A 12,782-nucleotide genomic window follows, 5' to 3' on the forward strand; every position below is an offset into this window, starting at 1 on the left:
TATTACCATCCTAAGGTATTGATGTTGATGTAAATAGTCAGGTTCCTGGGCAGGTGGCTTCTACACCCCAAAGGACCTCTGTGGTCTCCTTAGCGTGTAGGGTAATGTAACACAAATGGAAACTGAAGCGCCACATCACTGCTTAGAGGTCCAGGAACAACTTTTTTAAATAAGGGTCAAAGGGACAATCCAAAGAGTAGTCAATGCATTTCAGGAGTCGAAAATGCCCCCTTTCGTCAGGGCTAGAAAAAAAAACAAAACATAAGGACATCTCCAGGTATTGATATTTTTGTATTTGACTTTTATTGGAAAAGAGCTGTATCTGGACCTTATATCTTATAACTGGTGTGGTGCTTCAATTTCCATTTTTGTTACTTCTTCCTGGGCTAGCAGCCGCTCATTGACACCACCCCTCCTCCCAGACTGATAGCCTCTTTCCCCTGTGCATCTTCCACCCCATGGCAGAAAGCAACCCTGGAAAGGTAAGCATGCATGTTTTCCCTTCTGACTGATATCTTTTTGCTCCTCTGCTCTAGTCAATTGACCTACAAAAAGACAGTGAATAACGTAGACTCACCTGGATTGACACTTCTCTCTTCCCAGGACTAAGTAACACCCATCAGAAATTCATATAGGCATTGGATAACTTCTCTGCATTATCACAAGCTCCACCCCCACTCTTTTAGGACATTACTTTCCATACCTGACATGGCAGGAATATTGCAACAAGTGCCCTACTCTTACCATTTTGTGCTGCTGAAGTTTAAGTTTAAGGATTAAAGTCAGTTAGCAACATTTTCACAGTATGTTTTAGTTATGACAAATAAAGCCCGTAAAAATGTGATATTTCAGCTAAAGAAATTGACTCACACTCCTTGTAGCAACTGCAGTATGAATAGGGGACAGATCTCCATAAAGGCAGTCTTCTTTCTAAAACAAATTCTTTCTTGTTTTAAATAGCAAACCTTAATGGTTGTACTCATACGTGTTCAATAGCTGCAATCTTGCTTTATTCATTATTCAAATGCAATAAATAGTGCGTAATATGTTATCTTGCTCTGCATGCCATAATGAGCAACTGGAGAGCACTAAAGGTCATCAGAAACTTTCCATTTAATGAAAAGCGTTTGAGATCTAATGTATTCAGGAAGCAGACTGAGTAAAGAGAAGCAATAAAAATCTACTGAAGTACAAGGGCAAATGAAAAAAAAACAGTGTTCATTTCGGGAGAAGGAGAAATGTTGGAATAGTAACATGAATACAGTGTCTTATGGCCCGTACACACGATCTGAAGATCGGACAAAAAATACCACTTTAGACGCGATCGTACGATAATCAGATCATTAGTACAGAGCTTTCGAGAGCTGATCACAACAGTTCATCTGATATTATCTGATGGGACAAGCACGGAAATTTTTCTCGTATGATACCAGATCGTACGATTTTCATTTAATCAGTACAGTTGTTGTCCGAAAATACGATAGTAATACATGATTTCAAACAATATAGGGTATGTTATTCCTGCGCTACCAAGAAATGGTGGTATAGGTGATTTTAGATAGGGAAAAGCAGCCTGCACCGAATGGGGTCCAGCCTTAGCCCCTGGTGTAAATTTTAACTGAGAGATGGGGATGGTGCTGCGCTAATCCTGCAATAGACTACAATATATAGGTGTACTAAGGTAGGGGGCTACACTCTTGCCTTCACTGAGGCATAAGGTGGTGATCTAAACCTCAATGAGGGGTATCGCACTATGTGGACCTGCAAGCAGTATGTGTATAAAAAAATAATAGATAAAATGTGGAGCCCACCAAAAAAGGGTATACATATATGTATCTTAGCTTAAGTGAAGAAATAAAACCATAGTGAAGTCTACAATATAAAATAAAAACAATTTTTTTTCCATAAGATAGTGATTACCGCTGAGACACTGAGTGTTAGTACAAAGTGCTGTGAATTAATATCCGGGAATTATTATAATTCAATCAACCGTGATTCATATAAATAAATGGATAGCTAAAAACTAAATAACATGAAAGCAAAAAATGCCAAATAATACAATGTTACATTGAATGTCCAAAGTGATCTTCAAAACTGTGCAACATGCAGTATAGTGTCCAGCACCAACAGGGGGTGCTCAAACTTGAAAAAGTAATAATCCAGTTCAATCAAGGTGACTTAGTGCAACAACAAAACAGCTTAAATGCTTCTTTAGTGATGACTGACAATTAAATCGTGCAGATGGCAGCTGGGTTTAGATAATATTTGTTCAGAAAAGTGGTGGATGTGAAGTGTATAGCAGGATCTTCTCCATGCAACAATCCTCTAGTGGTAGATATTGGCTCCTTACCTCACTATACTGAGGTTACAGCATAGAACAGACAGCGCTGGTGGTGTCTCCTGTGCAGGGGGTCCTAGGTTATGGACTGTCACATACCAGACCTCAGATGCATGGGGAACATCATAGTAAATGGAAAGATGAAGATACCATATAGTGTAGTATTTAGAGCTTGTTTCCGGCTTTATTAAACATTGGCAACATACAGGGTACTCACACAGTAAAGCAACGAAAGGTACAGTGTATCCAAACGAGCGGCGAGCTCATACACTGCTGACAGTGGGTGGTGCCTGTCCCTACGTGTGGCGTCACGTGGCTTCATCAGGGGACTGAGATACATGTATGTATACCCTTTTTTGGAGGGCTCCACGTTTTATCTATTATTTTTTATGCACATACTGCTTGCAGGTACACATAGTGCGATACCCCTCATTGTGGTTTAGATCACCACCTTATGCCTCAGTGAAGGCAAGAGTGTAGCCCCCTACCTTAGTACACCTATATATTGTAGTCTAATACATGATTTCACTTCCGAATTTTTTTATTCTGTCATACGAGAGTTTTCGGAACTTTAGTAAACTCTCCATTTTTGATATGCGACTTGCATGCAAAAAAAAAATGTACGATCTATCATTCGATTTTCGGATCGTGTATACGGGCCATAAGGTTATACAATGATAAGTAATTACTGCAGAACTGTATTAGTATAACTGGGGAGCCACACTAGTGTTGTATGTCCATATGCTATACTGTTGAAACATATAATATAACATATATAATGCACACTTGTTGTGGATGAAGAGTGCTTGTATTTGAATACACACTGTACAGTATATTAAATCAGTGGTTCTGAGTGCTGGTACATTTTGGTGCCAGGGAGGGAGCTTTTCACATTGTTCAGTGTATCTGGGTGTTTAGAGGTTAGTTTATTGTTGGGGAAGGTTAGCTTCAAGGAACACAAGTAACTGCATGCTTCTAAAGCTTTAGTCTCAAACAGGCATATTGTGACACTGAATATGTTAAAAAAGCCACAAGGTTGCCATATACTTTTGTACTGTTAACCAGTCCTCCTCCTATGCCTTCCGTGAACTGGCAAATTGGTAAGCAGGCTACTTCATTGTAGGTCATTAAGTTGAGGAACTTAGCTGTAGGCAGGGCTTGTCTTGGAGATCTAGGTTTTGGTTTCTGCCTATCCATGCCCAAGTCAGATGAATAATAGGTTTGTCCTGCTGTTTTCAGAGAATGCTGAGCATACATTGGGGATGACTTTCAATGCAGACTTTATTAGTAGCAGCCAATTAAACTTGTCTTATGATTTAATCTTTAGGCTTCTTTATATCTGTTTTTTTTACATCACAGCACTAGGCAGCACTATTTGAACACAAGAACCACTGCAAAGAAAATAGGGAGGCAAATCTGAGTATAAGTTTTGGTTATGTAGATCTCTTCAAACCAGTCAACACGAAAACATAATTATTAGGTTAGAAAAAAAGATAAAAGTTACAAAAATTATTACAACTCCAACTGAAAAAAAGTTTGGATGCTGTGTAAAATGTACATAAATACAGAATGCAATGATTTGCAAATCTCATAAACCCATATTTTATTCATAATAAAAACATATCAAATATTTACACCATACTGTACTGTATCATAATGGCAGCAACATGTTTCAAAAAAGTTGGGACAGGGCCAGAGGAGAGGAATGTTGTCCCATTCTTGCCCGATACAGAATTCTAACTGCTCAAGAGTCCTGGGTCATCTTTGTTGTATTTTTCATTTCAAGATGGGCCAAATATTGTCAATAGTTAATAGGTCTGGACTGCAGGCAGGCCAGTTAAACATCCAGACTCTTCTACTACAAAGCCAAGCTATTGTCATAGATGCAGTATGCAGTTTAGCATTGTCCTGCTGAAATATGCAAGGCCTTCCCTAAAAAAGACACCTTGATAGGAGCAAATGCTGCTCTAAAACCTGGATATATCTTTCAGCATTGATGGTGCCTTTCCAGATGTGCAAGATGCCCATTCCACATGCACTAATGCACCCCCATACTATCAGAGATGCAGGCTTTTGAATTGAGTGCTGATAACAAGCTGGAAGGTCCCTCTCCTTTTTAGTCAGGAAGATTTGGTTCCCATGGTTGCCAAAAAGAATGTCAAATTTTGACTCGTCAGACCACAGAACAGTTTTCCACTTTGCAAAAGGCCATTTTAACCACTTAAGGACTATTTTTTGAAATTTTTTTTTTGCTGGAAAATTACTTAGAACCCCCAAACATTATATATATATTTTTCAGACACCCTAGAGAATAAAATGGCGGTTGTTGCAATACTTTATGTCACACCGTATTTGCACAGCGGTCTTATAAGCGCCATTTTTTGGGAAAAAATACACTTTTTTAATTAAAAAATAAGACCGTAAAGTTAGCCCAATTTTTTTTACACTGTGAAAGATAATGTTACGCCGAGTAAACTGATACCCAACATGCTTCAGAATTGGAATGGCGACAAACTTTGACCATTAAAAATCTCCATAGGCGACATTTAAAAATTTCTACAGGTTACCAGTTTTGAGTTACAGAGGGGGGTCTTTTGCTAGAATTATTGCCCTCGCTCTATTGATCGCGGCGCCCATTTTCATATGCGGGCGTGACTTACGTATGCATTTGCTTCTGCGTGCGAGCTCGGCTGGGGCGCTTTACTTTTTTTTTTTTTCTTATTTATTTTACTTTTTTATTTTTACACTGTCTTTAAAAAAAAAATTTGTAATAGAAAAAAAGCATGACAGGACCTCTTTAATGTGAGATCTGGGGTCAAAAACAAAAAGACCTCAGATCTCACATTTACACATAAAAGCAATGAAATAAAAAAAAAAATTCCCCTTTGAGACCATTTGGTGAAAGTGACGTTTGACGTCGCTTCCATCATCCAATGGTATGGAGCTGAGTGAGGGCCATCTTTCCCTCACTCGACTCCACGTCTCTCAGAGGAAAGGACCCGATTGCCTCCACCGCTACCGGTGGCTCCGGTAAGCGACCACCGGGGAGCGACGGAAGGGGGGGCCCTCTCCTGCCACCGATAAAAGTGATCTTGTGGCGAATCTGTCGCAGAGACAAATTTTATCTGAAAACGGACCGCCCACTATTTAAAAAGATACTGGGGTTATGGCAGCTATCTACTGCCATAACCCTGGTATTTAACTTCAAACAGCCGACTTATAACAAAGGTGGACGGTCCATAAGTGGTTAAATAAGCCAAGAGAAGACAATAGCGTTTCTCGATCATGTTCAGATATGGTTTCTTCTTTGCATGATAGAGCTTTACCTTGCATTTTTGGATGGTACGACGAACTGCTTTCACAGACAGTGATTTTTTAAAGTATTCCTGAGCCCATGCAGTGATATCCATCACAGAATCATGTCTGTTATATGCAGTGCCGTCTGAGGACCCGAAGATCACAGGAAAACAAATATTGCGTTCGGCCTTGTCTCCTGCGCATAGAGATTTCTCCAGATTCTCAGAATTTTTGTGATGACATTATGTACTGTAGATGATGATATATTTAAAGTCTTTGCAATTTTACTTTGAGGAACATTATTATGAAACTATTCAACAATTTTTAGATTCAATTTTTTTTTTTTTTTTTAAACCAGAGAAGGTTCCGAATTGTTCAATGGTTCGCAATGCCTTCTGTAGGGAAGGGCCCGAATCCGCTAAGTATAGTAGTGCATCATCCGCATACATACTGATTTTTTCTGTAAGGGTACCTGATTCTAAACCCCGTATTTCCGGATCCGCCTGGACAGAAATGGCCAAAGGTTCTGCTGCCAAGGCATAAAGAAGCAGAGACAGGGGGCAGCCCTGTCTTGTGCCTCTACTGAGATTAAACTGCTCGGAGGTCCAGCCGTTAGCTACAACCTTGGCCGTGGGTGACTGGTATAGCAGTTGTACCCATTTAATGAATTTTGGTCCAAAGCCATATCCCTCCAGGCAGCTCCACAAATACTCCCACTCTGCCGAATCAAACGCCTTGGCCGTATCTAAGGTCACGATCACTCTTGAACCAACCTCTGCATGTTTGGCTTATAAATTGATATATAATTTACGAAGATTAAAACATGTATTGCGGCCTGGCATGAAGCCCGCCTGGTCTGCATGTATCAGTGAAAGTATAACCTGATTTAGTCGTAAAGATAGTATCTTAGCCAGGATTTTTATATCTACTTGGAGTAGAGAAATAGGTCGATAAGTCTCTGGGTAGCCTGGATCCTTCTCCAGTTTAGGAAGGAGAACTATCATGGCCTCTCTCATGGACGGCGCAAGAGTGAATGTCTCAAATAAGTGGTTGTATAACTTGAGTAGCTTGGGGGTAATTAGTTCACTAAATTGGGAATAAAACTCGATAGGAAGACCATCCGAGCCTGGGGATTTGGATCTAGCAAAACTCGCCATAGCGGCAGCTATTTCATCTATATTTATAGGTGCTTCTAGGAGGTCAATTTGTTCACTTGTCAATTGGGGAAGAGTTATTTTGTGGAAGTCCTCTCTCAGCTCTGTGGAGCCTGTCATTTTCGTCTTATATAAATCCGCAAAGAAATCCCTGAACTTAGTTGTCACCACATATGGATCCGTAATCTGTTGGCCCTCCGGTTTAGATTCAGCTTTTAAAAGATTGGTGAACCTCTGCCTAGCTTTACTTCTTTTTTATTTTTTTTATACCCAATCATGTTACTGACCTGTTGCCAAATAATCAAAATCTTTGCAAAATGATCTTCCAGCTCTTCCATTTTTGTACCACTTGCTTTGCCAGCTTTTTTGTTGCCCTGTCCCTACTTTGTGAGAAATGTTGCTGACATCGATTTCAAAATTACCTTTTTTTCTTAAAATGGTAAATTTTCTCATTTTAAATATTTGATATGTTTTCTATTGTGAATATACATGGTTGATTGACAGCAATTCCTAGCAAGACGATCAACCCCCCCACGGGAGACAGATGGGAATGCGGCGATTGACTCTGCTCTGCGCCTCGAGCCCACTCTTTTTTGAAGCCAATCAGAGCCTCAGGCTCTAATCACATGCTTCTAAAAGAAAAAAAAATCCCTGGAATCCATGCATCTGTAGATTAGGGGCCTGGATTAGGGGGGCAGTGCCCCTGCGCCCCATATGGATGGACCGTCACTGGATGGTACTGTGGAACCCAGCTTTGGTAAACGAAGACTTTTCCTGTGGACCCATGCATCATGCCAGTGCCCACCCTCAGGCAATGCTGCCATGCCAACTTTCACATGTTAAAAAGTTAAAAGGAGAGCCTGTGGGTAGTCTTATGACCCTGGAAAAAAAGATAGCATTTTTAGGAAACTCAAGTTCTTTTTTTCCAAGAATGGAACTTCCGTGATTTTTTTAAGTTGTCTGATGTGATTTATAATAATTTACTTCACCTAAGCTGTAAAGGATAAATTGACCTTTGGGAACATGTTACATGTTCCACCCGATTTTACATGTTCTCAGTGCTGCAGTCACCACCAGCTGCCCCCCCCCCCCCCCGTGGCAGCTGTACGGGGAGAAGTGGCAGCAGTTCGGGGAGAAGTTCCCCAGACTAGCTGCCACTATTCGAAAAAGGCCAAGCGGGGATCCACCCACACAATCGCGTCATTCAGACATAGTTTTGTGTATCTGAATGAACTACAATCCCCGACATCCTTAGCAGCTGTCGGCTTGTAGTTCTCAATGAATTACCACGGCGCTGTGGTAGTTCATTTAGTCTAACTGTCAGGGAGTATTGGCTTACCCGTATGGGATGTACGGTTAAGCTGTTCCACTGACAGTGTGCAGGAGGCCTGCATGGCATCATCTGCTGATCACTGGTGCAATGCTTTCCAGGCTCCTGCAGCACATTTTTTTTACCTGAAAAAAAAAAAAAAAGGTACATTTATTTTTACTTTTTTTAAAAGTAAACTTATCCTTTAAGAAGTCATTTTCAATTCATTTTTCAGGTTAAACTTTTCTTTAAACCTCCAAACAAGTGCCAGTGTTACTATTTTTTAATCCCTTTAGATCTGTGAATGTTTGGAATCAACATATCATTCCTCCAGTAAAATCTGCATTATTATGGTATATCTGTTATCCATTTAATTATTTAGTTATTTTTAGAATATACTGTTCTAAAATATAACCCGAATGCAATCAATAATATTTGTACAGAGATCTAAATACATAAGGGGTCCTGAATTTATTTGCTGAGTGACTGTACCAGGTAAGTAGCTCAAAAGGTATAAAAGGGACAGCATGGTGGCTAAGCAGCTAGCATGTTTATAAAGTTAGCAATGGCAGATTATGTATTTCTTATTTTACTTCACCTTGGCATACAGGTTGAATAATTTAGCCAAATAAAATTTGTATTTTAATCTAAGGTTTTGTGTCTCTCTTTTGCAGTTCTACAAATGTTTTCTTCTGCTTTTCCACTGCCACACTTCTTCGCCTATTGATGGAAAATCTCTGTGCCAATCAAATCTAACAGTAATTCAAATAAACCAAAGACTAAACAGCACTGTGATTGAAACAAAACAAACTCATATACCAGGCAATACAGAGAAGGTTCCATGTCTACTAAGTAAGGACAAAGAGAGCATATCTGACCCATCACCACAAATCTCAAAAGAAAATTCTGTTTTGTGAATGCCATCATTTAACCTAAAAGATTTTTTTTTATTTTACTTAACCAAAGAACTGAAAGCTGTATGTAGTGATGCTGTACTATGTAATGATACACATATGGGTTATTGACATATGCGTTATGAGTACAAACTGTTTTCAAAAACTTCTAAAAGTTGATATCAAGGTATGATTGCATGTCAGTCTATTGACAGAACCAGACCTTATGAAGTCTTTCCAATTCCCCAATGAAGGGGATATACACAAATAAGCACATTTTGGGATATATATGCTACCCTCTACAGAAGGAAAAATGTGTCAGCAGCAGTAAAGTCTGTTTAATAGCATATATAAAATAGGTTTGTTATATCGATATGGAGATGCTGATGAGCTGATTAGCTTTTGCTAACTCTTTGAGCTAACTCTCTTTCTGAAGCATTTCTTAAAAAATCATTTAGCATCACTAGGTAAGGTGAAATAGCAGCTTGAATGAAACCCCTGCAATGCTTGTTGTTCCAATGCATATAAATTTGTTTTGGACAGAGAAGACATTTGCATTGGTAGCCATATTTTGTGTTGTAAATGTGACTTACAGTCTAAAGGTACCATGATGGTGTTACACTACAGTCACTATCTTACTTTCTCTACTGAGATTATTGAAGTATTGCAAGGAGCAAAGATCCAGGCACAAAGTACAGTACCCATAGCATCCAAGTAAAATCCATGCTGGTATGACTTTAGTTAACCACTTAAGCCCCGGACCATTTGGCTGGCCAAAGACCAGAGCACTTTTTGTGATTCGGCACTGCATCCCTTTAACTGACAATTGCGTGGTCGTGCGACGTGGCTCCCAAACAAAATTGATGTCCTTTTTTCCCCATAAATAGAGCTTTCTTTTGGTGGTATTTGATCACCTCTGCGGTTTTTATTTTTTCGCTATAAACAAAAAGAGAGCGACAATTTTGAAGAAAACGCATTATTTTTTACTTTTTGCTATAATAAATATCCTCCAAAAATATATAAAAAAAACATTTTTTTTCCTCAGTTTAGGCCGATACTTATTCTTTTACATATTTTTGGTTAAAAAAAATTCGCAATAAGCGTTTATTGATTGGTTTGCGCAAAAGTTATAGCGTCTACAAAATAAGGGATAGTTTTATGGCATTTTTATTAATACTTTTTTTTTTACTAGTAATGGCGGCAATCAGCAATTTTTATCGTGACTGCGACATTATGGTGGACAGATCGGACACTGCTGGCGCTCTTTTGGGACCATTCACATTCACATTTTCATTCACCTGAAAATGCATTCATTACTGTGTAAATGTGACTGGCAGTGAAGGGGTTAACCAGGAGGGGGCGCTGCAGGGGTTAAGTGTATCCTAGGGAGTGATTCTAACTGTGGGGGGGTGGGGCTACATGAGACACGACACTGATCACCACTCCCAATTACAGGGAGCTGTGATCAGTGTCCTGTCACTAGGCAGAACGGGGAAATGCTTATTTACATCAGCATTTCCCTGTTCTTCCTCTCCGTGAGACGATCACGGGTATCCCCGTGGATATCGAGTCCGCGGGACGCGCGATCACACTCACGGAGCTGACCACACGCCGGCAAATTTAAAGGGATGTACCTGTATGCCGATTTGCCTGTCCGTGCCATTCTGCCAACGTATATGTACATGCGGCGGTCGGCAAGTGGTTAAGGGAATGCTGACTGATTGCTGTGGGTTTATGTACTGTGCTTACACTCTTTATTTACTATGTCTGTGTGTGTGTGTGTTTAAAAGTTGCTACATTGTAATACATTTCTATAAAAGGTGACAGCAGCAAAAAAAAGTGGAAAGCCTTGTAAACTTAAAGTAGAACTATAGGCAAAGAGAGGGTTATAACCTTGTAAGGTTTATTTTTGCAATCTTTGTCCCATTGGGGGGAATTTACCTTTACTTCCTATCCCATAGTCAAACAGGAAGTGAGAAGAAATCCCTGCAAATTAGGGGAATCTCTTGGGGACCCCCCCGAAACTAGTGTTCCTATTGGAAGATTTCCACTCTATTATTTTTCTGGGGACAACACAAAATTTGGGATTTTCTTTTACTTTCACTTCCAATGATAATGGTACAGGACAAATAGAGAGGATGGATCTCCTTAACTAGGGCACAGACAGCAATAATAACTGACAGGTGTTCTAATTTACCTCCCCTCTATCCAAAACTCAAAAAAAAGTTTTTGCCTTTAATTATACTTTATGTATATATTGAAATAATTTTTAAACACTGAAAATGTATGAAGATTCAGGACATTTCATGCAATGTAACTTTAAAGAGTATTTGGATGAGCTACTTTTCTTAAGTTTACTTAAAAACAGTTTTGATGTAATGTTCACTTTATGATTGCTGTGAAATTATGTTTGTGAAGTATCAAATTTAATGTACTTATTTGTAGGTATTCCTTCTAATTAAATTTCAGGTCGGTTAGTTTTAGAATATTGAATACACGATAAACCACCTAGAGAGCAGAGGTTTTTGTTTGTTGACAGCTCATTTTTTTGTCAACATTCTGTTGACAGAAGCACAGAATGTTATACAGTATATTGAATGCAAAGAGAACATTCTGAATAAGTACGAAGTAAAAAAAGAAATGGTATACTGGAAAATACTATTTACACAAAGCTGAGGTGGTTCACATATATTACATGTGCCTAAAAAAATATATAAACCTTTTTGATTCCATTTGATCAATACAACAAGCAAAAGTTAAATACATAGCGGCTGTACCTTCCTCTACTGAATAAAGCTGCACCTGTTTACTTCTCTAGCGATTGCTAGTATTGATTGGTCAGTGCCAAATATGTGAGCAGTGAAACAAATCCAAACTTGATTTTCTAGCCAATATTTACTGAAAAAGTAAATAGAAATAGTTGGTAATTAAAGGGGATTCATTGTCAATCAGTGCCAATTTTTGTTTGCATGACTGCAAACTGCCCCGATAGTTTGGGCATTATCCCCCACATAAAACCAAGACATGTAACGGCCATGTACTTAATCAGCCATTGATTATTTGTATGTGGTAAGAGAGATTCCAGTAAAGAAAAAGTAAATTGTCCCTTCCGTAGTGAACTCTACTATTTATTCCTTACGTATAAATCAGTAACAAAACATAAATCACAAGTAATTTCAGCAAAAGTAACCCCTCTTTGCAGAGTTGCATGACAAAATACTTGAGATGAGATCTATAGTTATATCTGCTAGTGTTTATTTTTCGTATATGTGTTTTTATTGATGTCTTGCAGTGATAAAAGTGTTTCTTAAATATATTAACCCCTTTATTAATGCCAGTATTTTCCATATATGCCCCGTGTGAGTCTTCTTAACTGTCCATTGATGAATACATTGTGTGAAAACCTTTACAATCAGACCCTTATGGCGCGTACATACGAGCGGACTTTACGGCAGACTTTGTCTGGCGGACTTTTCGACGGACTTTGCGACGGACTGTCCGAAGGAACAGACTTGCCTACACATGATCAATCAAAGTCCAACGGATTCGTACGTGATGAAGTACGACTGGACTAAAACAAGGAAGTTCGTAGCCAATAGCTGCCCTAGCATCGGTTTTTGTCCGTCGGACTAGCATACAGACGAGCAGACTTTTCGACCGGACTCGAGTCCGTCGGACAGATTTGAAACATATTTCAAATCTAAGTCCATCAAACTTTTGAGAAAACAAAGTCCGCTGGAGCCCACACACGATCAAATTGTCTGACGAAATCCGGTACGCCGGACCAAGTA

At 39.2% G+C, this 12,782-nt stretch overlaps 2 protein-coding genes across 5 annotated transcripts in view; one reads left to right on the forward strand and one right to left on the reverse strand.

Moving 5' to 3' along the window:
- The window catches only part of LOC141127916 (pinopsin-like), a 288,597-nt gene extending 278,210 nt beyond the window's left edge, over positions 1 to 10,387 (forward strand). The window contains exon 5 of the mRNA XM_073614796.1: positions 8,773 to 10,387. Coding sequence (XP_073470897.1) covers positions 8,773 to 9,015 — 243 coding nt within the window. The 3' untranslated portion in view covers positions 9,016 to 10,387. The remainder of the gene's footprint in view (positions 1 to 8,772) is intronic.
- ST6GAL2 (ST6 beta-galactoside alpha-2,6-sialyltransferase 2) overlaps positions 1 to 12,782 on the reverse strand; it is a 249,127-nt gene that overhangs the window by 9,343 nt on the left and 227,002 nt on the right. The gene's annotated exons all lie outside the window — the stretch shown is intronic.

This window comes from Aquarana catesbeiana, linkage group LG02 (assembly GCF_042186555.1).
Source record: "Aquarana catesbeiana isolate 2022-GZ linkage group LG02, ASM4218655v1, whole genome shotgun sequence".
In the NCBI taxonomy this organism is placed as follows: Eukaryota; Metazoa; Chordata; class Amphibia; order Anura; family Ranidae; genus Aquarana; species Aquarana catesbeiana.